Source organism: Peromyscus californicus, unplaced genomic scaffold (genome assembly GCF_007827085.1).
Source record: "Peromyscus californicus insignis strain IS unplaced genomic scaffold, ASM782708v3 Scaffold_3__1_contigs__length_106647218, whole genome shotgun sequence".
NCBI lineage: Eukaryota > Metazoa > Chordata > Mammalia > Rodentia > Cricetidae > Peromyscus > Peromyscus californicus.
The window spans coordinates 105264693-105289175 of record NW_026294551.1 but is presented as its reverse complement, the minus strand read 5'-3'; the positions used below and the strand labels follow the sequence as shown (position 1 = coordinate 105289175).

Sequence of the window (24483 nt, the reverse complement as noted above, 5' to 3'; positions counted from 1 at the left end):
GGGCCTCTGCTCTCATCGAACATTGGATAATTTGGAAAACAGCTGAGCTACTTGGGAAATGAAAACATTTACCCCAAATATCACAGCATGATAGAACAACTAGGAGTCAAGTAAGAAGTCAGTTCCTTGACTGCCACATTTCCCTTACTGTCACTGAATGGCATTTTGGGAAATTCCTAATACTTTTGAAAGTATCTAATTAAAAAATATAATTTTGAAATATATAATTTTTTAAAGTATATAATTCAATAAAATTGGTATGTTTAAAGATGAGCACACTATGCATGTGTTTTCAGTTTTGAAGTTTACTTGACACATAAGTTGTATTTATCATATGCGGTGGTTTAAATGAAAATGGCCCCCATAGGCTCATAGGAAGTGGCGTTATTTGAAAGGATTAGGACATGTAGCCTTCTTGGAGTAGGTGTGTCATGGGGGGCAGGCTTTGAGGTTTCAGAAGCCCAAGCCAGGCCCAGTGGCTCACTCTCTTCCTGCTGCCTGCGGATCCAGATGTAGAACTCTTGTTTCCTTCTCCAGCACCATATCTGTCTGTTTGCTGCCATGCTTCCTGCCATGATGACAACGGACCAAACCTCTGAACTGTGAGCCACCCCAGTTAAATGTTTTCCTTTTTAAGAGTTGCTGTGGTCATGGTGTCTCTTCACAGTAATAAAACCCTAAGACACCATTAGATCATGGAATTTAATGTTCTGACATGTATGTGTTTATGAAACCATCAACAAGATCACCATCATTTCTGTCACCTGGGAAGCTCCCTCATCTCCAGGACACCAGTGTCCTGTTCTTTTCAGAACAGATCAGTTTCCTGTCAGTGATTCAGATGTGCACTTCTTGAGGGTACAGAGGAGGCAGATTCTTTTATGCAGTGTCATTATTCTGAGGTTTATCCATGTTGTAGTATACACCTTATGCTGACTGGTACTCCACATATAGAAATGCCTGCTTCCCCATTCACTCACTTCTTGGCAGCATTTGGGTTCCCACTTTGGACTATTAACAAAGTTGCTGTAGAGATCTGTGTACAAGTTTTGCACAGCCATGCTGTTTTCTCTCAGGAAAATATCTTGGAGTAGAGTGACCGGGTCATAGTGGATGTACATTTAATGCCTTAGAAAATGGTCAAACTGGTTCCCATCAGCAGGTGGTCTGGCATTCCCATTCTCACTTCTTGAGGTATGTTATGGGATAAGATGTGGTTCTAACATTTCCCTGGTGACTAGTGATCGTTGGATGTCTGCAAACACTTTAGCCATTTATCATCCTCGGTAAAACATATGTTTAAGTCTATTGCCACCAGCAGATCTAGTAAGCTTCCTGTTTGAATGCTGTGTTTTTTCCCCCAACCCTTGACTTAAAACCCATGTCTTTGTGTTTGACAGATTATGTTTTCTTTATCTGAAATTATCCGGAGCTTACATTTATTCTCTCTCTCTCTCTCTCTCTTTTTAAGACAGGGTTTCTCTGTGTAACAGCCCTGGCTGTCCTGGAACTTGCTTTGTAGACCAGCTGGCTTTGAACTCACAGATGTCCTCCTGAGTGCTGGGATTAAAGGTGTGTGTGTGACCACACCTGGCTTACATTTATTCTTAAAGAATACTCTCACTTGACACAGAATCCAGGTGGCAGTCTTTCTGACCCCTCCAAAGAACCTGAAATAATGTTGCAGCATTTTTTCTGGCTTCCGTTAGTTTTTAAAAATACATTTCATTTATTTTGTGAGTGTGCGTGTGCACATATATGTTGTTGCATGTGTGCCATTGTACATGGGTGCAGGAGTGTGTTCTCTCCTCCATCACGCAGGTCGGGGCTGGAACTCAGTCTGTTTGACTGTTGGCAAGCCCACTGAGACACCTTGCCAGTCTCCTTCTATCAGCTTTGATGAAAAGGTAACGTCAGTCAACAGTCACTTGCCCCTTATGTGATGTACTGCTTTTCTGCCCAGTAATCTTTTTTTTTTTTTTTTTTTTTGGTTTTTTGAGACAGGGTTTCTCTGTGTAGCTTTGCGCCTGTCCTGGAACTCACTTGGTAGCCCAGGCTGGCCTCGAACTCACAGAGATCCGCCTGGCTCTGCCTCCCGAGTGCTGGGATTAAAGGCGTGCGCCACCACCGCCCGGCTTCTGCCCAGTAATCTTTTACCTTTACTTCTGATGTGACTCTGACGTAATGTGGAATGCTGTGATGTAACAGGATTCTACTTAGTTAGGTCAGTGTCTGCTGAACATTTCAGAGATGTGAAAACACTAGTTGTTATTTCTTCAAGTACTCAGCCGCCCCCATATCTTGTTTTTCTTTCTAGGGCTTCCATGTGAGTTACACCGTGGGAAACCATTACAAGGCTCTGAGGCTCTAGTCATGGGTTTTGTTTCTGAATTAAAGGTGAAGTGACATGAAGCAATTGGACATAGTTATGGGCCACTTGTGTTTACAATGTAATGGGTGAGCTCAGGACGACTCAGGCTTGTGCACTGTTCAGTTTGGTTCCCTTCACCTCATCAGCTCACTTCTTTTCCCTCCCCTCTGTTAAGTTCATCTAGGATTTTCTTCGAATACTGTATTTTTAGTCCGAGAATTTCCATTTAGTCTTTTAAAAGACTTCCTGTATCTGTTTTCACTTACAAAGGGTGAAAACACAGGGTGAGTCCATACCTCAGCCTGTGTTCAACTCCCTAGTGGTTTTTCCTTTGAGCACAGGCGACATCATCTTGATTGTCAAGGAAGGATGCTATCTGTATTGTTTTCTCACACAAATGATCTCTTTTTAACAAGCAGCTAGTTTGGGTTAACTGCAGCTCTGAAATGCTCTGTGTGGACATTACAATCTCAGTTCGTCCTCTGTCTGCAGCGAGGCTGCTCTGAGTCTACTCCACATCTCTGTGGCTTGAAGGTTAGGTGGAGCTGTGGACGTAGAATTTAGGACTTTCTTCTCCTGAATTTTCTCTTCAGTAGCTCACAGCTAGGTCCTGTAGTTTGAAGGCCATAGTGACTCCACTTTCTACCAGCAACCCGCACGGCAAATGTAGCAGCAGCAAGAGAGAACTCATGCCGCCTAAGTTCCCTCCACTGAGTGGGTTCTCTACCAAAGCACTGAGCGTGCTGATCTCTGCCTTAGGTTTGTGTTTGCCATTACTGTGGGAAGGTGGAACCAGCAGGGCCCTGCTCAGCCCTGGTGGAGTTGAAGTCTGTGTAGCCTCAAGATTCCCAGTGGGACCGAGAGGCTGATACACACCTGGTGCTCGCAGCCTAGAGCTGAACCTAGTGACATGGGAATCCCAGAATCCCCAATGGCTTCTTCTGGTCTATGTGTCAGGTGGGCAATGCCAGTGAGCCTGCACATAAGAACGGTGCTTGGTGGGTGAGGGCTGCCTTCTCACTGTCATTAAAATCACTTGGCAGTTCATTTCTGCTTCGGAGAAGAGATGCTACTTTGAAATGGACTGTGGGAGGGGCAGGTCAAGAGTTTATTAGGCCATTTGTTTATTAGACTCTTACAGCAATGTTTAAACTTTTTTTTATAATCTGGCTTTTTCCTCATAGCTGAGGTCTCTGCTGAGTCTGGGATGTTTTACAACTAGGAATACTGTCTTTCCTCTGCATCCTGTGGTCACTGAGCATCTCCTCACAGGCACTGACCACTCACAGACAGTCCTGATGCTTGCATCCTAGGTAAGAGGCAAGGCCGCACTTTCAAACAAAAAGTTTGAAAGTGCGGCCTTGCCTCTTCATGCCTTAGACAGCAAGGGCAGCAACATACCATGTGTCCCTGACAAGTATTCCACAGAATACGGCCATGGGGCTGCACACAGATGCTCATTTTCTTGCTAGCTTCTGTGAATGAACTCTTGCTAGAAGATCCACTGTGACCTGTTGTCAGGTCCATCCCTCAGGTCCTCTGGGAGGCTGGGCTCCTTTCTCAAAAGTAAGTGTTCAGCTCTGAAAGGGAGCTTTGGGAAGGCAGGGGCTTGGATGTGTTTACATTAATCAAAAACATGTGCTGTGGTCACTGGGTGTCCTCCACAGGCTAGATGCATTTTATAATGGAGAACCCTCACTCTGCTCATTGGGGCACAGCCGCCACTACTCCCCACATTAGAGGGGACCCAGGAGGGCTCCAAGGAAACATAAACACCTTGCCTGAGACCACACTGAACTGCTGATCCCAAAAGTTACTGTAGGCAAGCGGGTTGGGAGTCTTCACATGCCAATTAAAAACAGCCAGCCAAAATACAAAGCTCCCAGCTGGAATCTCTTGCTCTAACAGAGGCAAGTTCTTGAGATGATGACATGAAATGTGACTGGGACATGACTGTGATCACACTCACCTCTGAAAGGGCTGGCTGGGCGCTGCGTGTCTGCTTGATGGCCTCCTCATAGCGAGGTGGGTCTTTTGTCTTGGTGACTGGGGTCCCAAACAAAGAGTGCTGGACGACGAACTGCTGCGGTGGGGAGGGTGAGCTCGGCTGCATCAAACAAGGGAGAAGCACTTGTTAGCTCTGGGCCACCCACTGAGCCTGCAAGGACTCAGCTGTTCTACCCACAGCAGCTCAGTCACCTCACAGGCAGGTGTCCTAAGCACCTGGGCAGCTGACAGTTGGTGGCTGTCTTGTGGAAGAACTCCTCTTCACTGTCAGTCCTGGGTTCACTCCCTCAACTTCAACATTGAGTCACCACACACTCCAGGTGCTAGGATGGCTGTATGGCCAGTAAGTACTGTAGATACTACTTCACTATAGCTTACCTTGCTGGCTGGGCTAGGGCCGTTTTGCAGGGGTGCAAGTGGGGTGTTTCTAGACTGAAGAACAGGGTTGGAGCTTTTACTGACAAAGGGCTGCTGGGTCGTTGGACCAGGCGGCCCCTGATACTGAAGAACTGTGTTTGCTGCAGAGTTTGTGAAGACCTGTGACAATGAAGGAAAGCAAACCATGTTTTAGAGCAGAGGCCAACAAACTTTCAAGGTTGGTGGGCCACAGGGTCTTTGCTGGGAGCACGAAGGCAGACTTGAGCAGTGGGAGACCAGGCAGCTGCCAATAGGACTGGATCTGCAGACACAGGTGGAGTGGGGTTCCTCTGCTGAGCAACTTGTTCTTATGCTGTGTAGCCAGCGTTTTTTTTTTTTTTTTTTTTTTGGTTTTTCGAGACAGGGTTTCTCTGTGTAGCTTTGCGCCTTTCCTGGAACTCACTTGGTAGCCCAGGCTGGCCTCGAACTCACAGAGATCCGCCTGGCTCTGCCTCCCGAGTGCTGGGATTAAAGGCGTGCGCCACCACCGCCCGGCTTAGCCAGCGTTTTATGGGAGAGGGCTCAGGCAGTTTTCCTTGCTCACTGGGGTGACCTGGTCCCCTTTCAGGACATAGGCTGAGATAACAGCAGCCATTTTACCTCTTCTGTGCTCACACACCTCAGTATGTTCCCATTGCTCTCTCCCTCCCGTCACTGCTCCAGCTCAGAGGATGGTGGTCCACGGGTCTGCATTCAGTACCGTCCTCTGTTCTGTTCTTGGAACCACCTGCAGACCTTTCCCTCTGCATTTCCTAGCTCTTTAGTAAGTTAGCAAATCCTGGACCTCTTTGACAGCCTCTCCCCAGGTGTTTCTCAAACCCTCCCACTGACATGCCTGTCACATGGGCAGCATGCTCCTCCTGTCTGAAGTCTCACCCCTTCTAAAGAACTGTGTTCTGTGTCAGAAGGCCAAAGGGAAACTAGTTTTCATGAAACTTTGGAGTTTCCTATGGCTTCATGAAGAGCCGTAAGTGTGATGGCCACATGGCTTATTCAGTACTGTGTCTTACAGGGCTTGGCTTCATCACCAAAATGATTAATGTACTTTACACCACTAATAATATCCTTAAAGAAGGTGGCTTCTCCCTTATGTCATCATGAGCAGATATGTGTCTTTCTTTTTGTTACATTTATTTATTTTTTACTTCATGTGCATGGGTATTTTGCCTGCATGTATATGTGCCATGTGTATACCTGGTCATGAAGGTAAGAAGTGGGTGTCAGTTCCCATTGGACTAGAGTTACAGACAGCTGTGACTTGCCATGTGGACACTGGGAATTGAATCTGTCAGTGTTCTTAATTGCTGAACTATCTCTCTAGCTCCAACATGTACACTTCTTACCATGAGAACACATGAGTGCACATCTCTCTCTTCAAATGCACTGACTGTTGTACGTCTCCTTCCATGTGGCAGACGTCACTTTATGGCAGTACTGACTCCTGACTCCAGGACTCTGAGATGAGTGAGAAACCCTTCTCTATACTGTCTGTATCACTGTACACTCTCTTCCTAGGCTAAGGGAGCTGAACCTCCTTTAAGCTTACTACATTAAAATTAGCATTTTCTGGTTTCTCGATGTGGTCATGTCTGACTCTGCTTTCTTTTTTCCTTGTGTCAATGTTGCTGTAGATAAGATGGGCCTCTGTTTCCCCTCAAGCTGGCTCGGCACACACAGTTCCGGGTACCTGAGGCTTACACATTGGGATGCCTAATAAACTGTTCAAGACTAAAGCTCTGAGCTCAGATCCAGGACAAAAACCATCTGTTTTGAGGCCTCCAGGTTAGATCCTTTTCTCCCTTCTTTTTCTGAGAAGTGTCAGCTCTGCAGCCCAGGCTGGCCTCTCACTGGAGACTCTTCAGTGATGGGATTACAGGTGTGTGCCCTACACCTGACCCTTGCAGCTCTTCCTCCATGACAGAGCAGAGACTCTCAGATACAATATGGAGTTCTCACTTAAGAGAGAAATGCCACAAGTATCTTCTTTATCTTCAATTATCTTTTCCCACGGATCAGCACATTTAATTAGAAAAGAAATATATCTTGAAATTCAGCAAGTCTAGTATACCAGAATTCTTTGTTTTTGGTTTTTCAAGACAGGGTTTCTCTGTGTAGTTTTGGTGCTTGGCCTGGAACTCATTCTGTAGACCAGGCTGGCCTCGAACTCACAGAGATCCACCTGGCTCTGCCTCCTGAGTGCTGGGATTAAAAGTGTGCGCCACCACCGCCCAGCCGTATACCAGAATTCTGGAAACGTACTTGGAAAGGTCTGTTCTATTCAACCATCTTTCATACTAAAGCTTTCCCTGAGTATCTGTGTAAACAGAGTATCTGTGTCCAAATAGCTTTGAGCTAGGGTCTGTTCTATGGCTGAGCATCACAGGAGCTTCCCAATGAATAGGCTTTTAGATGATGCTCACTGCCAGGGGAGAGGTGACAGAAAAAAGCAGCAGCAGTCTGCCCTTGAAAGCATCGCACCTTTCTGACTGGTTGAGGCTGGCCCAGCACATGCTGCGGGAAGGCCTCCTGCTTCTGAGGCAGTGCTGGGGCCAAGGCTGTCGCTGGAACCTGTGTGGCAGCAGCTACCTGAGGCTGAGCCTGGGTTCCTCCTGGTACTGGGGTCTAGGAAGAAGACAGAAATTAATCTTAGTGCCAAGAAGCTCATCTGGGACTGAGTTTATAACACAGTGCAGCTGTTTGCTTGGGAGTCGCAGCTACAATAAAACAACACAAGACGATTACAGTCAAATACTTGGGGTCATCTCATCTTTGACAATTACTTTCTCAATTTTTTTTTCACCCCGAGACAAGGTTTCCTCAGTGAGACCTGGTTATCCTGGAACTCTGTAGACCAGGCTGGCCTCAAACTCAGAGATCTTCCTGCTTCTGTCTCCCGAGTGCTGGGATTAAAGGCATGAGCCAACACTGCCCAGCTAATTATTTTCAATTTTTTTTTTCTGATAGAAATATAAAAAACTATCATTAATTGGGTGCTGTGTGACACTGTGCTGCATACACATGCTGTGTCCTGAAACATTTTCTCCTTCTTTCTGGAGCTGGGGACTGGGGGTTCAAAACTGTCTAGCTTCCTGAGAAACACAGCACTGTAGGTACAGTCACCCGCCTGAACAACACACTTGGACTCCTATCAACCTTCCCCAAGTGAGTTCAACAATCCTATACCAATGGCAAATACCAGATCAGACCACTGTTCCTTCATGTGGCTAAGACTTCACTTGAAAAGTTTTAAGGGCAGAAAACTGAAACAAGGCAGCTCTACACCCAACAGTCAGGTCTGTAGCACATCCAAGAGCACTGAGGAAAACTGTGACACCCAACAGCCCACAATTCTGCTTTAAGCTGGCAGCATATGCGGTCTGTGAACAGCCAGAGATGCTGGGCACACAGCTGTACAGAGGCCCAGCAGAAAACAGGTTCTCTTCTTCCATCAACTCTAACCCAGTGTTTAGATCAATCTCTTCCCTAAGGTATGTTACAGAATAGACTTCCAACTCAAAAGCATTCTACACACAAAGCAGGGAGTTAGAGTGCTTTGCATTTGCCAAGGGTGCTTGGGCTCTGCCTCTAGAATGCAGGGGTGAACTTATTTCTGCCTGCTGTCACAGGTACTAGGCAAATTAAAGAAGCTCAGTGGCCACATGTGTGTAACATCCATCAGAAGTGCTACACCGAGCAAGAAAGCAAGAAGCCAACAAGCAGGTCCCTGTGGTCAGGACAGCCCCGTGTTTCCCTCATGAACCATTCTCAGATGAATGGCACCTTCCAGGAACAGGCACATGGCCCCCCTCCCCCTGGTCAGAAGACATGGGTTTATGTGTCAGGTCTGTCCTCAGGCTCCTTATCTAGAAATGGGCTGTCACTTAGAACCAGGGCATGGGGTGAAGTACTAAAGGCACATAGCCTATGCTAATGCCATTAATTTTTTTTAAAGATGTTTTTTATGTGTATGTTTGTGTGCCTTTGTGTGTTTATGTGCATGTGTGCAGGTGCCCAAGGAAATCAGAGGGTACAGGATCCCCTAGAGTTACAGACAGTTGTGACCTGACTGATGTGGGTGCTGGGAAACCAAACCTGGGTCCTGTTTGAGAGCACCATGTGCTCTGAACTATACTGAGCAGCTTTCCAGCCCTGCACGTGTGTCAAGAGAACAGGAGGCGGGGGTGTTTTAGAACAGGGGGCCACCACAATCACAGTGGCTGCACAACAGCTCAGGCTGCTGCACCATTCCCACCGCTGCAAAGGGACACTGTGAGACACGTCATACCTGGAGCTGGAGGCTGCCGACTGGAAGTTGCACTGGAGTGACACTTGAGCCCTGGATGGACACCGGCAACAGCAGCTGAGTGGTCTGCGTGGTCAGTAAGGCCTGGGGCTGAGCAACAAGGGCAGGCGGCTGTCCCTGGGAACTCACGTAAAACTGCGAGACAATACTCTGCTGCTCTGCTTGGGCTATGGGGACCTCCTGCTTGATGACCACAGCCTTTTTGGCAATAAGGGTCTGGCTACCAGTGGAGATGGGTTGCTGTGGGCTGGAGCAGTCGGGAAGTGAGGCCTCATCCTTGATGGAGGACCCGACACTGGCGTGTGTTTGATCTGATGTACCAAGGGGCTGCGCAGGGCCACTGGGCTGAGGGTCTGGGGGCCGCTGTGCTCGTTTCTCCACCTCGAGCTGCATCTTGAGGACCTCTACCAGCTTCTGCTCTTGTTCCAGCTTCCTCTTCAGCTCTTCAATCTGCTTCTCCTTCTCCTGAAGCTTTCGGTCCTTTTCAGCAGCGTCCAGTTCTAGGGCTGACAGGGTGCTGCTGGTGGGGCTCAGGCTGTCCTCATGGCCTGCCACCCTCAGCGGGGAGGCACACAGGAACTGGGAAGGGGACATCATGCTCATGATCTCGGTGAAGGTGTCTGTCATGTTCGTGTCATCGGTACTGAGACTGGACTGCTCGGAGGGCGACGGCGAGATGGGCAGAGGGGAATGGGCACTTTCAACGTGGGCCACGCTGCTGGTTCCAGCAGGTGGCAAGTCTGTCTTGAAAGTGGACACAGAGCTAGTCACGGCGTTATGTAGTGTTGTGACGGGCAGTGCCACTGTCACCTCTGGGCTACTGGTGACAATAGCTGCTGAGGACACTGCCACAATACTGCCAGCAGCAAGGCCACTACTGGTCACTTCCTGGTAGGGTTTCAGGCGTTCAATGAGGTCTGGTTTAGTTCCTGACACTGGCAGACCCCTCAGTTTGAGTTCTGTCTTCAGCTCTGACACCTGGAGGCAAAAGCAGATCAGGTGTTTGGTTTCCTGAGTCTCAGGGCATAAACAGCAGACCTCCCTCCCTTGCCCACAGAGGGATGGGGAGTCTCGGAGCATAAACAGCAGACCTCCCTCCCTTGCCCACAGAGGGATGGGGAGTCTCGGGGCATAAACAGCAGACCTCCCTCTCTTGCCTATGGTGATATTTTATTTGTACTGAAATGTGATTTTATTCGTATGTTAATAAATAAAGTTGCCTGGGGGTCAGAGCTAATAGCAAATCATAGTAGAAGTCTGGCAGTGGTAGCACACACCCTTAATCCTGATCACATGACAGGCAGATCTCTGTGTGTTCAAGGATACCACCAGCATGGAGACACACGCCTTTAATCTCAATACCAACCATAGAAGACCTGGAGGTCTGTATAGATGGACAGTGATGAGGAGGTCATGTGTTGGGTTTACAACCAATGAGAAGGCAGAATAGAAAGTCAATAAAAAGGACAAACACACAGGAAGTAGCTCTCTTGCCGAGAGGTAGGACAGCAGCAGCAGTGAAGGGTAAGAAAGGGTTTCCTAGCTCTTAACTACTGTTCTAAACTCTTGGGCTTTTAACTCTGAATTTGGCTCTGTATTTCTTATTTAATAAGACCGTTCATCTACACTTGCCCACAGAGGGATGGGGAGTCTTGGGGCATAAACAGCAGACCTCCCTCCCTTGCCCACAGAGGGATGGGCCGCCACTCCAGCAGATGTCTGAACCTGACATATAAACTTGGACTTTCTCCATCTGTACTCACATCTGTATTCACCATCATGAACTCAAATCTTCAGAGGAGGCACAGAAGCCTGTGAGCAGTGCCTGGAAAGAGCTGGTCCTCTAAGAACTGCTACACAGAAGTGCTCTCTGCTCACGGTGCTCAAATAAGCCACACGTCAGTAAATGAGAATTATCAGCTATGTGAAAGATAAAACCTAACTGAAATAAAAAGAAAACACTCCTACAAAGGGAACTACTGTTGTTCACCTATGGAAAACTGTGCACAGGACAGGCAACCCTGGCCGTCTGCTCACGTGTCAGCTACTGCGGGGATAAGCTGGAGGTGGGATGGTCACTACCTTTAAGTCGTCCAGGCTGGGAGGCAGAGGCCCTGGCCTCCTTGCAGGTGCAGTCGGGCTACTGCTGCTGTTCTTGTCATTTCTTCAACAGGAAAAGAAACGAGAGTTCACAACAAGCTGCTTCTAGGTTGGCTCCATCAACAATCTATCCGCTCACAGGGAGACTCAATTATGGACACACATGGGAAGACTCAGTATCGTGGAAATAGCAAATGCATTCTATCCCAGTCAAACCCCTAGAGGCACTGTCTGTGTGGAGGAAATTTAGAAGGTGGCTCTAAGCTTGATGCCGAGAAGGCAAAGGACAGGGTACCCTAAAGGAAAGCTCGAAGGGCCACATGCTAGCTGTGGCACACACTGCACACTGGCAGGTAACACATTTACATCTGTGCCTTTCAACACTTGCCTGGTGTGGGTTGAGTTAAAATGCCTACCTAGTCTTGAAAATGAAGTTTTTTTGAGGTTTGGGCAAAATGCGGAGTGTTTTATGTATCATTAGCTTCTTCTCACACAGAACTTAAAGTCTTACCTCAGAGTGGTAGAAACTTAATTGGTGCTTTGGGTTTTATTGTCATTCAATATTGTCCCCACGAGGAGCATTCTTGGACATTTTTCTGTATCAACCTCTCCATGAAGTATGAATAATTGCTATACTGTGCTTTATTACCTGATGTCCCCACCCCAACCCCCTTTATTCTATTTAGTGATATTGTCCTCTGGAGAATATACAGTGAAGTATTACTCATGGGGCTAGGGAGATGGCTCAGTTGGTAGAGAGCTATGCAAGGTTGAGGATCTGTGTTCAGATCCTCAGCATCTCCATGAAAAGCTGGGCACAGAGGTGTGTGTCTAACCTGAGCATTGGGGAGGTGGGGACAGAAGGGTCCCTGGGGCTTGCTGGCCTTAAGACTGAGCTCTGGGTTTGATGAGAGGACCTACCTGATATTGACTTCTGACCTGCACATGTGTGTACACATAAACACAAATGTAACCCTTTCTGCTACCTTTATGGCCAGGATTCCATATCTGTGCCTATGACTCACTGTTTAACTTATTTCTGTTATTTTAAAAGCTGAATTTTTTTTTCAACTAAATCACAGATGAGAGACCTGAGGTTCTGAGGCCTGAAGTGGGCTCCTGACACCTTTTCTAACTTCTGCTGTTATGAGACCACTCTGGGCTTATGTGAAGCCCAGGCTTGCTCTGCAGTAACAAGGAGGCACAGGGATGGGCACAGACGTCTGAACCTGATATATAAACTTGGATTTCCCCACAGCAGACCTTCGGGTCTTCTGTCTTTTTGTTTTTGTTGAGACAGTCTTGCGATGTGGCCTGAGCTAGACCTGAACCTGCAACCTCCAGCCTTACCTCCCCTCATGCTGGGATTATGGCAGTGCCTGACCACACCTGGCTTCAGTTCTCTATGCTCTGTCACAGATCTCTGGTAAAGATTAGTAGTGTGCTGGAAAACAAAATCCTCATTTATCAGATCTGGGAGCTGGCCAGAACTTGAGTTCAGTCTTCCTCTGGTTAAATGACACAGGACACTAGATGGCTCTTTCCTCTTCTTGGGGAGGTTTAGTTATGGCAGTTGGGGTTCTTGGGGAGGGGAGGCAAATGGAAGCCTCAAGGAAGGACAGGGTTTGTGGAGTCTAGAGTCCTACGCCCCTGCTGTCCTCTTTCCAGGCAGAGGTTAGCTAACGAGTGGGCTCAGCATTAAGAGCCCTTGTTGCTCTTGTAGAGGACCTGGGTTCCATTCCAAGCACCAATATGGCAGTTCACAACTGTCTTGTCACTCCAGTCCCAGGGGATCTGATACCCTCTCCGACCTCCTCCAGCACCAGGCATGCACATGGCACACATATATACATGCAGGCAAAACATTCAAAGACATAAAATAATAAATCTTAAAAATTGTTTCAAGTTTATGTACATGGATGTTCTGACTGCAAGCATGTCTGCTTCACTTTGAAAAGGGTAATTCACAGGTAGCTATTACAGGAAAAATCATTCTGTGGATTTTTCAGTTTCAGTTTCCTACTGGGATGGAGTCAAAAGACCAACCCTACTAGACGGCAGCGGGGCTGATGGTGGCGTGAACAGCTAGGAACCATGGGCACCACTGTTGTCACTCCTGGTGCCTGAGCAGGTGGTGGTGTAGGACATCTGCCCAGGTCTTAGACAAAGCTAAAACGTAGTGACAGCTGCTTGGGTCCTGTCCCAACTCTGACTCCTTTCCACCATAACAGCTCACTTGGGCTTGCTTGCTTTTAAATAATAACACGTTACAGAATTACTTCTCCATCTTCATGCTCTGTTTTAGACATGTGCTCCACAAGATGGTCTAAATTACCAATCAATTTAATCTTCATCATGATATTTTTCTCTTAAGAGAAGGAAATTGATAATCATTCTCCTATGATACTGAGCAGCTTGCACTCAGAGTATTTTCCCAATGACAAGCTTCTGTGTCCCTTCCTTGTCTCTAGAGCTGGATACGTGGGAAGGGAAGGATAGGACCTTTGCATTTTGAGTTTCAGAAAAAGCATATTGGGATAAATATCTAAAACATTTTTCAATCAGTGAGTTGAGGGTACAAACTTGCCTACTATGGGCCCTAACAATAGGTGGGAAGCTGTGGCAATGCCATCCTTCTGCACTCCTGGGCATAGAGAACTTCCTCTATGAGTCACCTGCCATGTCTTTCAGGACCTCATCACTGCCCCTTTGCCCCTGAACATTTCCAGAATCTCCTTTATTATCAGTATCCAACTTGTTTTTAATGGTTCAGTCCTACCAGGTTACCTCTGTCTAAGCACTGCGCCATCTGCCACGTGGAGCAGTCTCCTGCAGCACGACTCTACTTCCTTCCTTGGGCCTTTCTTAGGAATCACCCATGGTCCTCCATCAGGCAACTTTGCTCACCACCAATGCATGTCCTTCCTCTATCAGAGTTTGTCTCTTTCTCTATTTGGAAGAGCCTTCTAGAGCCTTCCCTATGGAACGTTCCACAAAGCTTTCCACCCATGCTTCTTCACATATGTGGGTGTGCATCCCACGGTTTTCTCATGCACTTGGTACTGACAGGTCCAGTGGGCACATCTTCCCTGAAGAGCTGTGAAAAGCTCAGAGTCTACTGGAGGACAAATGCCCGACTAGAAGGCAGGCCACATTTACTTTGGGACTGCAGACACTGTGTGGTGAGCTTGGACAGCAGCCAAGTGAGGGTGGTCCCTGAGCAGAGTGCTGGGCCACATTCAACCTTCTGTAACTTGGGATCCTCCCAAAGCCAGGGTATAAGCCATGGTGGGACGACCCCCGCCCCCCCGTGCAGGCTTACTTGATGGGCGCAGGCAGGATGGTCTGGTAGTTGTAGTGCTGCTGCTGCTGCTGCTGCTGCTGCTGGCTCAGGATCTGCAGCTGTAGGAAGAGCTGCTGCTGCTGGAGCAGACGGGCGTAGTTGGAGTCCATCTGTGGCTCGCTTTTCTCCCCTTTCTGGTTGGGTGGGATGTACTGGTGGTACTTCAACTTCTTCACTCGGGGTTTCGGATCTTTGCATTTTTTGCTACGGTGTTTGTCATTTGGATTCTTGGGATGGCTTTGCTATTTTTTGAGGAAATAAAAAAATAAAAGGGAGAACATTTTAAGAGATGTATGGCTATGTAAAATAAATAAATAAACAATAATAAATAAATCCTTCTAATGAGAATAAGACAGATTATATAAGCAGCATTAAGGAAAATAACAATTCAAAATGCCAGGCAATATAAATTAAAAAAAACTGAAAATGTTCCATTTTATTTTTAAAATGGGGTAAGACCATACATCTCTCCTATCTTATGACTGGCAGGCAACTTTTTCTTGAGTTGTTCTTTTCAGTTTCAAAATCAACAGACCAACCTCACCTTTCTAGGTGAGGAACAAAGCAGGTTTGTTTGTTTTGTCTTGTTTCCGTTTGTTTTTGTTTGATCTTATTATTATTCTTCAAATGCCTGTTTGTTTTCTAATGAGAGGCAGAGTTGGTGCAGATACTAACGGGAGGGAAGGTGAGGAGAGCCTTAGAGGAGTTGGGGAAGGGGAAACTGTGATCAGAATATATTCTACAGAAAGCATCTATTTCCAAAAAAAAGAAGAAAAACATTACAAAACAAAAAGCAAAATGAAACCAAACAGTGGATGAGAGATGGCTCAGCTGTTTGGAGAACTGGCCGCTCTTGCAGAGGACCTGTTGGTTCCCAACATCCACATGGTGACTTACAACCATCAGTAACTCCAGTTTCCAGGGGATCTTTTGATCTCTTTGGACACAAGCCACTCACATGGTGCACATACATACATGCAGGCAAAATGCTCATATAAATAAAAATAAAATACATCTAAAAATAAATAATAACAAAAAACCCAGACAAAACAGGACATCATTCCTAAGTTGCTTTAGTGACAGACAACTGAATAGATCTTGTGACTAAGCTACATACAATATCCTCGTAACCAAAGAATGAGAAAATGACAAGTCCTCCCCACACCAAAAGAATGTAGACCAGACACCAAGGCTGCTAATAACTTCCTCTGTGAATGCATGCCAGTGTAGAGCAGATCATGGGGAGCCCCATGCACGTTCACTGGAAATGTGCCTTCCTCTCCCTGTGCTACAGATGGCACGGGCTCTTCTTGTCACAGAAGAGTGGTTCAGCAGCATGACTTTTACAGCGGTTGTACAAACAGCTCATGAAACAGGCTGCTCTGACTGACTCACAAGAGCTCTATGTGCATCTTTTCCTAACTCTGCGCTTGTGACGTCACACAGGCTACTTGAAGCTGGTGGCTGGTGGGAGCATGCACCCCACGGAAACTGGCAAGGCTGTAATTTGTCTGTCAGTCTGTTGAGCTATTACACACCACTCAACAGTCCAGTTAGCTGGTCAGCTAGTGTCCGCATGTACAAGCAAGAATCTATACAGTGGGAATGCTGCTGGAGTCTTGTATTTCTCCTTTACCACAGGAGGCCTTGGTGCACCCCTCCCTCTGCCTTTTCCGGGACTGCACAATCCTTGTTGATGCTTCTTCCCCTAGAGTCAAAACCCTCCCTAAGAGAAGCTAGTAGGGAGGCAGAGGAGGAGAAAGGCAACAGGACAGGCTGGTATCCTGGCCCTCTGTGCTATTGAGGGACGTGGGGTGGATACTGGTGGGGTGGATGTGGAGGAGATACCGCACGACGCGTTAGGAGGTGACTTTGTTGACATTCCTGCTGAGCCAGGGAAAGGTTTTCCGAAGTTAGAGTCCCACTGCCTCAGAAGCCTTGGCTGGGAGAGAAGAGTGTGCTCATTTGAAAGGCAACTTTGCCTTAGAACTGAGTGATGCATGACCTTCAGGGCAGACAAAGGCTGGAGCAGAACCTCGAGACGGGGCCTCTGTAACCATGCCACTCCTTACCTGAGGGTCAGCCTCCTCTGCAGGGTGACAAGAGGTTAGTGACACTAATGTCCTATTTAGTTCAAAAGGGTTGAGACGTGAACTCTGCCAGGGTTAGGAAAAGCCACAATTGAGATGGTTGAACTATTCCTTATTGTTATTTTCCCCCATCATCTTATTTAGAAATTATAAATAGGATTTTAAGAACTTTAAAAATATACTGCATATTTAAGTATTTTTCTCCTTCCTTGGGATTTATTCTAACTGAATTATTTCAACCAAGTGCACTTTGGGGAACAGTGCCAGGAACCGGAGGCGTATCTGAGATCCTGCCAAGCTGCTTTGGACAAAATGACTCAACCAAAAGGCCTCTCCAGAGCCTCTGACCAGCACATCCTCTCTCTTGTCTGGGTGCCATAGAGCTTCACCTTGCACACAGAATCCAAAGCGGGCTGTCATCAAAGACGTCCCTGGGATGCTACGCAGCCAGCACTTCATACAGCCAAGCTCTTTGTCATCTGTTACTGGGGGACAGGTCATGTGCTGACCCAGTCCAGCAAGCATTAGTTTCGTTTTCAAGGTTGTGGGAATTCCAGACACATGCCTCTCTGTCTTGTGTCCACAGGCTTGATGCTGAGGCACCAGTCACCGAGTGGAGCACTACAGTGCTGTGCTCCGGGTACCTACCTTCACCAGCGTTGGGCCTGGCTTCGCTGAGGACACAGTGTTCGTGGGGAGGATGGGAGCTGTAGACCTCGTGGGAGGCTGGTCCGCAGTTAGAGGGGTTTTCAAGAATTCAGGAACTGCTGGGGACACTGAGCTAAACTGGTGGAAAGGCAGAAAGAGACAAGGCCATGAGGTCAGTGGCTTTAAGAGGAATGGAAGTGCAAGGGAATGACCTCATTTTACAAACAGCATCCTTGCTGATTATCCAATACAAAGTGGTTGGCCCCAAACCATATTCATACAGAAGACTCAGCATGTCGTAGTTGTATATTTGTGCACACATACATACACATATACATATCTGTAATAAGAGTAAAGAAAAAGAGTCTATCAATTTGAGAGTGGGGGGCTCATGGGAGGGGTTTGGAAGGAGGAGACCTGGGAGAAGCTAGAAGGAAGAAAGGGATTGGTAAGTGATGTAATTCTATTTTAATTAAAAAATGTATAAAGAGCCAGGAGGTGGTGGCGCATGCCTTTGATCCCAGCACTCGGGAGGCAGAGCCAGGTGGATCTCTGTGAGTTCGAGGCCAGCCTGGTCTACAGAGTGAGATCCAGGACAGGCACCAAAACTACACAGAGAAACCCTGTCTCGAAAAACAAAACAAAACAAAAAAAACAAAAAAAAAGTATAAAGAACTCAAAAATATAAAAAATAAGTCTAAAAATGAAACAAAGAAAAATATACTATTGTGCCTGAGATTCAGAGGGAATTAATTACAGACTTATCTCCATGAAGCAGGTTATTTAGCCTTTACTTCTATAGCAGTGAGCAGCTGAAACTAAGTAAGGTTGAACTGATACATAGTTGTGTGTGTTGTCCCCCGACTCCCCCAGAAGTATGGTTAGAACCATCCCTATTTTTGTCAAAAACAAAACAAAACAACAAGAACAAGAACAACAACTCATAAAAGCACTCAGAACAGTACATGGCATTTCTAAACCTTTCTTGACAGACAGGTCATACTAACCCTGGCTCATTCACATGTAGGGTTTGGTCTTCCAGAGCATAGGCCTGCACCATGCCCGCCTCCTTCTGCTGTTGGTGGCACCTCCCAGGAGGCTCATGCCATCCCCAGGGGCCTTCAATGTGCTGCACACCTCACACTTCTGTCTCCAAACCGATGCTAACTGACCACATTCCCTCGTGTCTTTTAAAAGAGAAGGGGAAGAATGTGTTCCCAGGAGACTGTCTCCTTGCATACCTGAGCTTCTTTTACAGGGGCTTTGCCCTTCCAGAGCTAGAGAGCACCAGCATGGAGCTGGGATGGGGGCAGAAACAGCTACAGTAGATTTTACTGCTCCTCACTAGTAATCCACTCCAAGTATGAGGCATGTCCATCACCAGAGGGAATGCTGTGTTCTTACTTCCGCTTCCTTATTACCAGCTTTTCTTCAGGGAAAATGGCTTTTCTTCAGAAAAGACATCCCACTCCCTTCAGTCCTCTTGTGGAAGTATTTAAAATAACAAACTGCATTTCCCTTCCTTACGATAAACAAGCTGAAAGCCTGGAGTGCTATTAGCAATAAGAAATATGAAGCCTGGTGTGTACACTCAATAAACATCTGTTTAATTGATGAATGGCGTTCTTGTGGCTTCCCTCAGCAAAGTCACATTCTTAAGCCCAGCTGTGCCTGTGAATGAGTATGCGACTGTACAAGTTCAGGGCTCTCTCTGAGACTAGCCCCTGCTACTCATTTCAGCTTGAGATTATTAACATAAGACAATGGCTGTGATCAGCCTCATTTCATCCAGAAATGAAGGTTCTGGACTCTGCTCTCCAACACTCTGGAGATGTCTGGCTTTCTGATAAACCTGTGGCTAGCCAAGTTTCAAGTGAAAGGTGGCACTTTCCTATGGGACACGGTCTTATGCTATCAGTGGTCCTTTCACCTGGCACTCTTTAGGGACCGAGATACTTCCTTCTGGGTGGTCACACAGGGAGTATACTCTTCGGCGCTTCTATAACTGGTGTATGAAGTCGAATCAAATGCTTGAATTTTGGATTATACAAAAGCATTCCACCTGGTCTGATTTATCTGAGAGTGAGCAGAGTGTGAACAACCTGAAGGGCTACCCAGAAGCTTAGGGTGCTTGTGAAGACGACGTCTTGCCTCCTTCAGCCTCTAAGACAGACGCTGTCTTTAACTATCTCTACTTCAATGTGACTGTTAGCCAGAAAACCGTAAAACTAAAGCCACTGAAACACAGTGGTTGGTTGTTCACTGTGCCTAAGGGGAAGATAACCCAGCTGAAAGAAGAGATATCTAGAGTCCTCTAGGCATTCTGTCAGGTTTCTTACGTGTCTTGAAAGACACAAACCAAAATATCCTCCAGAAATGGCACATGACATGTCTAGGGTTATGCTTCAATAAAGTAAACTCTCCAAAAGGACCCAGGTGCCAGGGTTCCGAACCTACCATGTTCTTCTAAAAGGGTGGAAAATATCCAGGTCACAAAGGATACTTCCTCTGCTCTACAGTTAATATGTCACCCTTTGAGCAATATGTTACCACCTTAGAAAGAATACTAAAGTATCTAAACTGACACCAAAACCTGCGTTCACCTTGTGAATCTCTAACTTGAATGATTTAGAATTAGAAGAAAAAGAAGCTGCTGACTTGATTTCCCATCCCATAGGATGACTGTTCCCACCCCAGGATACAGGGCTCCTGACTGCTAGGACCTTTACTTTCATCTTACCACTATCGGAGAAAACAGCAGAGGGCTGGGACTGGCTCAGCTGGGAGAGTGCTTGCCATGTAAGCACGAGGACCTGAGACTGGAACTCCAGCATCCATACAAAATATACAAGGTGTGAAGTGAGCATGTAATCCAGTGCTGGGGAGAGACAGGAGGATCCCTAGGGCTCCTTGTCTCGCCAGCCTTGCCAAATAAGTGAGCTGCAGGTTCAGGGAGAGAGCCTCTCTTAAAAAATTAGGTGAGAGTGACTGAGGAGGACCCCTAGTGTTAATCCCTACCTTCCAGACACACACACTCAGACACATGCATGCACACATATGCACACACTCACATGAGCATATATAATACTTGACACATCAACCTGGCTTCCACATACATGTGTATATACACAACACATCATTCAAAGGAAAATGTCAGAAAAATATTAAATACTGGATATTTTGACAATAAGTTAGAAAAAGAGACTTTTAACCTTAAAACCAACCTTTCTTTTACTAGAAATCTACAGGAAAAAGTTCACAATGCAGGTTCTGGCTGTCTCCCCTGCAGACTACTGTCTGCACATGAAGGCTCAGGTGTTGCCTTTTGGAAAACTCTTACTTTGTTATACTGTAGCTTTTCAATCTCTAATAAGCATGGTTTTAATTCAGGATGCAGAAAAGTTCTTGCTGAAGATGGCAACATGCAAATAAATTCAAACTGTAACTGTGCTTTGAATACTATTTGGATAATTCAATTCCCACACAGATAAAATAAACAATGAATGAGCTGAATACAAACCCAACATGTTTTCTACGTTGAGTACAGGCATGTAAAATTCTCATTTGCTGGTGTGTGTCCCTCTGTGATTGGCTCATTCATTTAATATAATGCTCTGGTTCACCTATACTGTAGCTGGTATAGAACCCCTTCCTTTCCAAGGGCAGCTTTTTGTTTCTGCATTCAGATGCTGTGCACAGAAGGGCTGCTTTTCTGTTTGCCATGAGATGCTGCTCACAGGAAGAGGGTGAATGGTGGTATGTATGTTATAGAGAATATATATGCTCTAATTCTTTGTTACAACCTTTTGTTCATATGTTTTAAAGACAGGGTCTTACTATATGGCCCAGGCTCTTGAACTCAGAACAACCCTCCTGTGTCAGCTTGCGAAGTATTGGATGATAGGTGTGTGCCACAACACCCTGCTTCCTGCTTTCAACTCATTCATCCTGAACAGAACTGCTGGGTCATTGGTTAAGTTCTGCCTTAAACATTATTTACTTAGGTTTTTATTTACTTAGTGTGGGTATGCATGCTGGTGGAGGATGGAGGAGTCAGTTAGCTCCCAATTGCTACACAGATTACAGGGACTGAATTTACATCATCAAACTTGGTGGCAAATGCCCTTACTCACTTGAGCCATGTCACTGGCCCAGTAAAATTGTATTTTTGCCGGGCGGTGGTGGCGCACGCCTTTAATCCCAGCACTCGGGAGGCAGAGCCAGGCGGATCTCTGTGAGTTCGAGGCCAGCCTGGGCTACCAAGTGAGTCCTAGGAAAGGCGCAAAGCTACACAGAGAAACCCTGTCTCGAAAAAAAAAAAAAAAAAAAAAAAAAAAGAGAAAAAATTGTATTTTTAAGACACCATTTTCTACAGTGACTATGTAACTACATATGTTACTACAGTAACAACTCACAAGAATTCCAGTTTCTCCACATACGTGCCAGAACCTGGTGTTTTCTGGGTATGGGATGGCATCTTCTGGTTTATGTTCAATGGTTTTTTAGACTATATATGTTGTGATGCATTTATTTCCATTGTCTATATAACAGTTAGGATATATCAGAGATCATCATATCTTATTGGCTACTTGTATATTATATTGTCTTAGGGTTACTATTGCCATGATGAAATGATCAACTTGCCATGATCAAAGCAAGTTGGGGAGGAAAGGGTTTATATGACTTATACTTCCATATTGCTGCTCACTACTGAAGGAAGTCAGGACAGAAACTCAAACAGGGCAGGAGCTGATACAGAGGCCATGGAGGGTGCTGCTTACTGACTGCTCATCATGGCTTGCTCAGCCTGCTTTCTTATAGTACCCAGGACCAGCACAAGGATGGCCCCACCCTGTGGGATGGCCCTTCCCATCAGTCACTAATTGAGGAAAATGCCCTATGGGTTTGACTATAGCCGAATCTTACGGAGGCGTCTTCTCAGTTGAGGTCCCTCTTCTCAAATGACTTTAGTTTGTGTCAACGTGACATAAAGCTAGCCAGCACAGTGTCTTCTATGGAGAAATGTCCCTCAGTTTTGTACCTATTTCTGAATAGTGTAGTTTACTTGTGAATGTCCTTTATGGAAACCAGAGACAATCCCTCTTCAAGTACTTTCTCCCATTCTGTGGGTTGGCTTTTCATTCTGCTGATAAGATTCTTTGTACAAAACTTTTAAATTTAGATTAGAACTGATTAGCTCTTGTTGCCTAGGTCTTGTGTTCAAGAAAACAGGGAAAATGTAAGATCAGGATGACTTCTCATATGCTGTCTCCTAAGTGTTCCCTAGTGTTACAGCTCACATGTAGGTCTTTCCCATTGTGAGTTGATTCTGTATAGGATAAACACAGATTAATTTTCTTAAATATGGATACATGGCTTCCTTAGTAACACCGCATTTCCTGCACTGAGTGATCTTAGTGTCTCTGTCAAGGAATATTTTGTCATACACATGAGGACCTTTTTCTCTAGGCTCTTATTTCAGTGGGCTCTGGTAGATTCCACTTGTCTGTGTGCTTGTTTTTATGCTAGCACCATATTATTTTGATGGCTTCATGATAAGTTTTAAAAAATCAATGTATTATGTATTATATGCATGTATGAAACTGTCAAAGAAAATAATCTAATTAATAACACCTTTAAAAAAGGATGAGGCTGACAACATTATATTTTTTTAAATTCAAGATGGTTTTGATTTTGGGGACCCCTTACACCCTTACAGGTTATTATTTCAGTGGAAATCACTGTGGGGATTTGCTAGGGTTTGTACTGAATCTGTGAATTGTTTGAGATCATGTTCATGTCTCAACAGAAGCATTCCCAGAACTCTACGTGTCTTTCTATGTTCAGCTGACTTTTTTGTAGTGATGACCTGACTCCCTTCTCTCTTTCTGTTTATGTTCTTAATGCATTGTCTTTGGTCACTGTGACAAGTATGCATGACACTGAGAGCTGTTCTTAAAATCAGTTCAAGTCACATCAGAGATGCTGCTTTATGGCACCCCATGTCTACAGACCCAAAGGGACCAATCCTTCTGTTTTGGCTTCCTGAGTGTGGGAATGCAGGGGTGTATACCCTTCCCTAGCTCTCTTCTATACTAGCTAGAGCACAAATTGTTATAAACCACAAGTCATTACCATAGATTTGTAATTTTTTTTTTTTTTTTTTGGTTTTTCGAGACAGGGTTTCTCTGTAGTTTTGCGCCTTTCCTGGAACTCACTTTGTAGACCAGGCTGGCCTCGAACTCACAGAGATCCGCCTGCCTCTGCCTCCTGAGTGTAGATTTGTAATTTTAAATATATTTTAAAAATTCTGTATACAAATTGGAGTTATAAATCAAGGTTGTAGTAGTTTTTTAAAAAATATTTGCCCAGCCGGGCGGTGGTGGCTCACGCCTTTAATCCCAGCACTCGGGAGGCAGAGGCAGGTGGATCTCTGTGAGTTCGAGGCCAGCCTGGACTACCAAGTGAGTTCCAGGAAAGGCGCAAAGCTACACAGAGAAACCCTGTCTTGAAAAAAAAAAAAAAAAATTTGCCCATATATTATTGAACTAATTAGTTTTCTATTTGTAAGTCCCCCGAGTCACACGAGTGGCCAGGCCCCTTCCCTGAGGACCTCCAACTACCACGTTCCACCCACAGAATACTCTAACTGCCCTAACTGCTGGACCCAGCCCCCACCCTACAAAGTAAAAAGTCCAAGCTCTGGACTTGAAATCCCACCAATCCCCACCCTGGAAAGCTCCACCCTGAAAAGTGCCACCCCCTCAACAAGAAACTCTATATAAACCCTGCTTTTTGCTCAGTTCTCTGCTGTTTCTTGTTCAAGCAGAGGCAGCCATCCTCCTGTTTTTTCCCCCCTCCCAATAAGTCTTTTGTGTGAGGTTTGTTGTGTGGTGGGACTTTGTGGTATTTCTTGGCTACCAACTGCCAGGAAACCTTTCCATCCAAGCTGCAACACTTACACTATTACTATGACAAACTGCTTGAGACAGTCAGCTTAGCAAAGGGAAGAGGTTTACTCAGTCCATCGGTCCACAGGTTGTGTTACTTTGCACATGTATGTGTATGGAGCAGATGGCTTTCTACCTTGTGGTGACTTGGGGAGAGAGTAGAAGGGGAAGAAGACATGGGAGACAGCTTAGCAGAGCAGCTGCTCAACAGTCCTCTCTCCAAGTACCAGGCTGTGGGAATTCACAGACGTGCT

The 24483-nt window shown here is 45.9% G+C and overlaps 1 protein-coding gene across 5 annotated transcripts in view; it reads right to left on the bottom strand.

The window, feature by feature from the left end:
- Positions 1-24483, bottom strand: part of Mrtfb (myocardin related transcription factor B) — a 168881-nt gene that overhangs the window by 7487 nt on the left and 136911 nt on the right. For all 5 annotated transcript variants that reach the window (XM_052759556.1, XM_052759557.1, XM_052759555.1 and 2 more), the window contains 7 exons: positions 17280-17417; positions 14521-14783; positions 11181-11262; positions 9081-10076; positions 7274-7417; positions 4757-4915; positions 4341-4478 (listed from right to left, as the gene is read on the bottom strand). In XM_052759556.1, the coding sequence (XP_052615516.1) occupies positions 4341-4478; positions 4757-4915; positions 7274-7417; positions 9081-10076; positions 11181-11262; positions 14521-14783; positions 17280-17417 (1920 nt within the window). The remainder of the gene's footprint in view (positions 1-4340; positions 4479-4756; positions 4916-7273; positions 7418-9080; positions 10077-11180; positions 11263-14520; positions 14784-17279; positions 17418-24483) is intronic.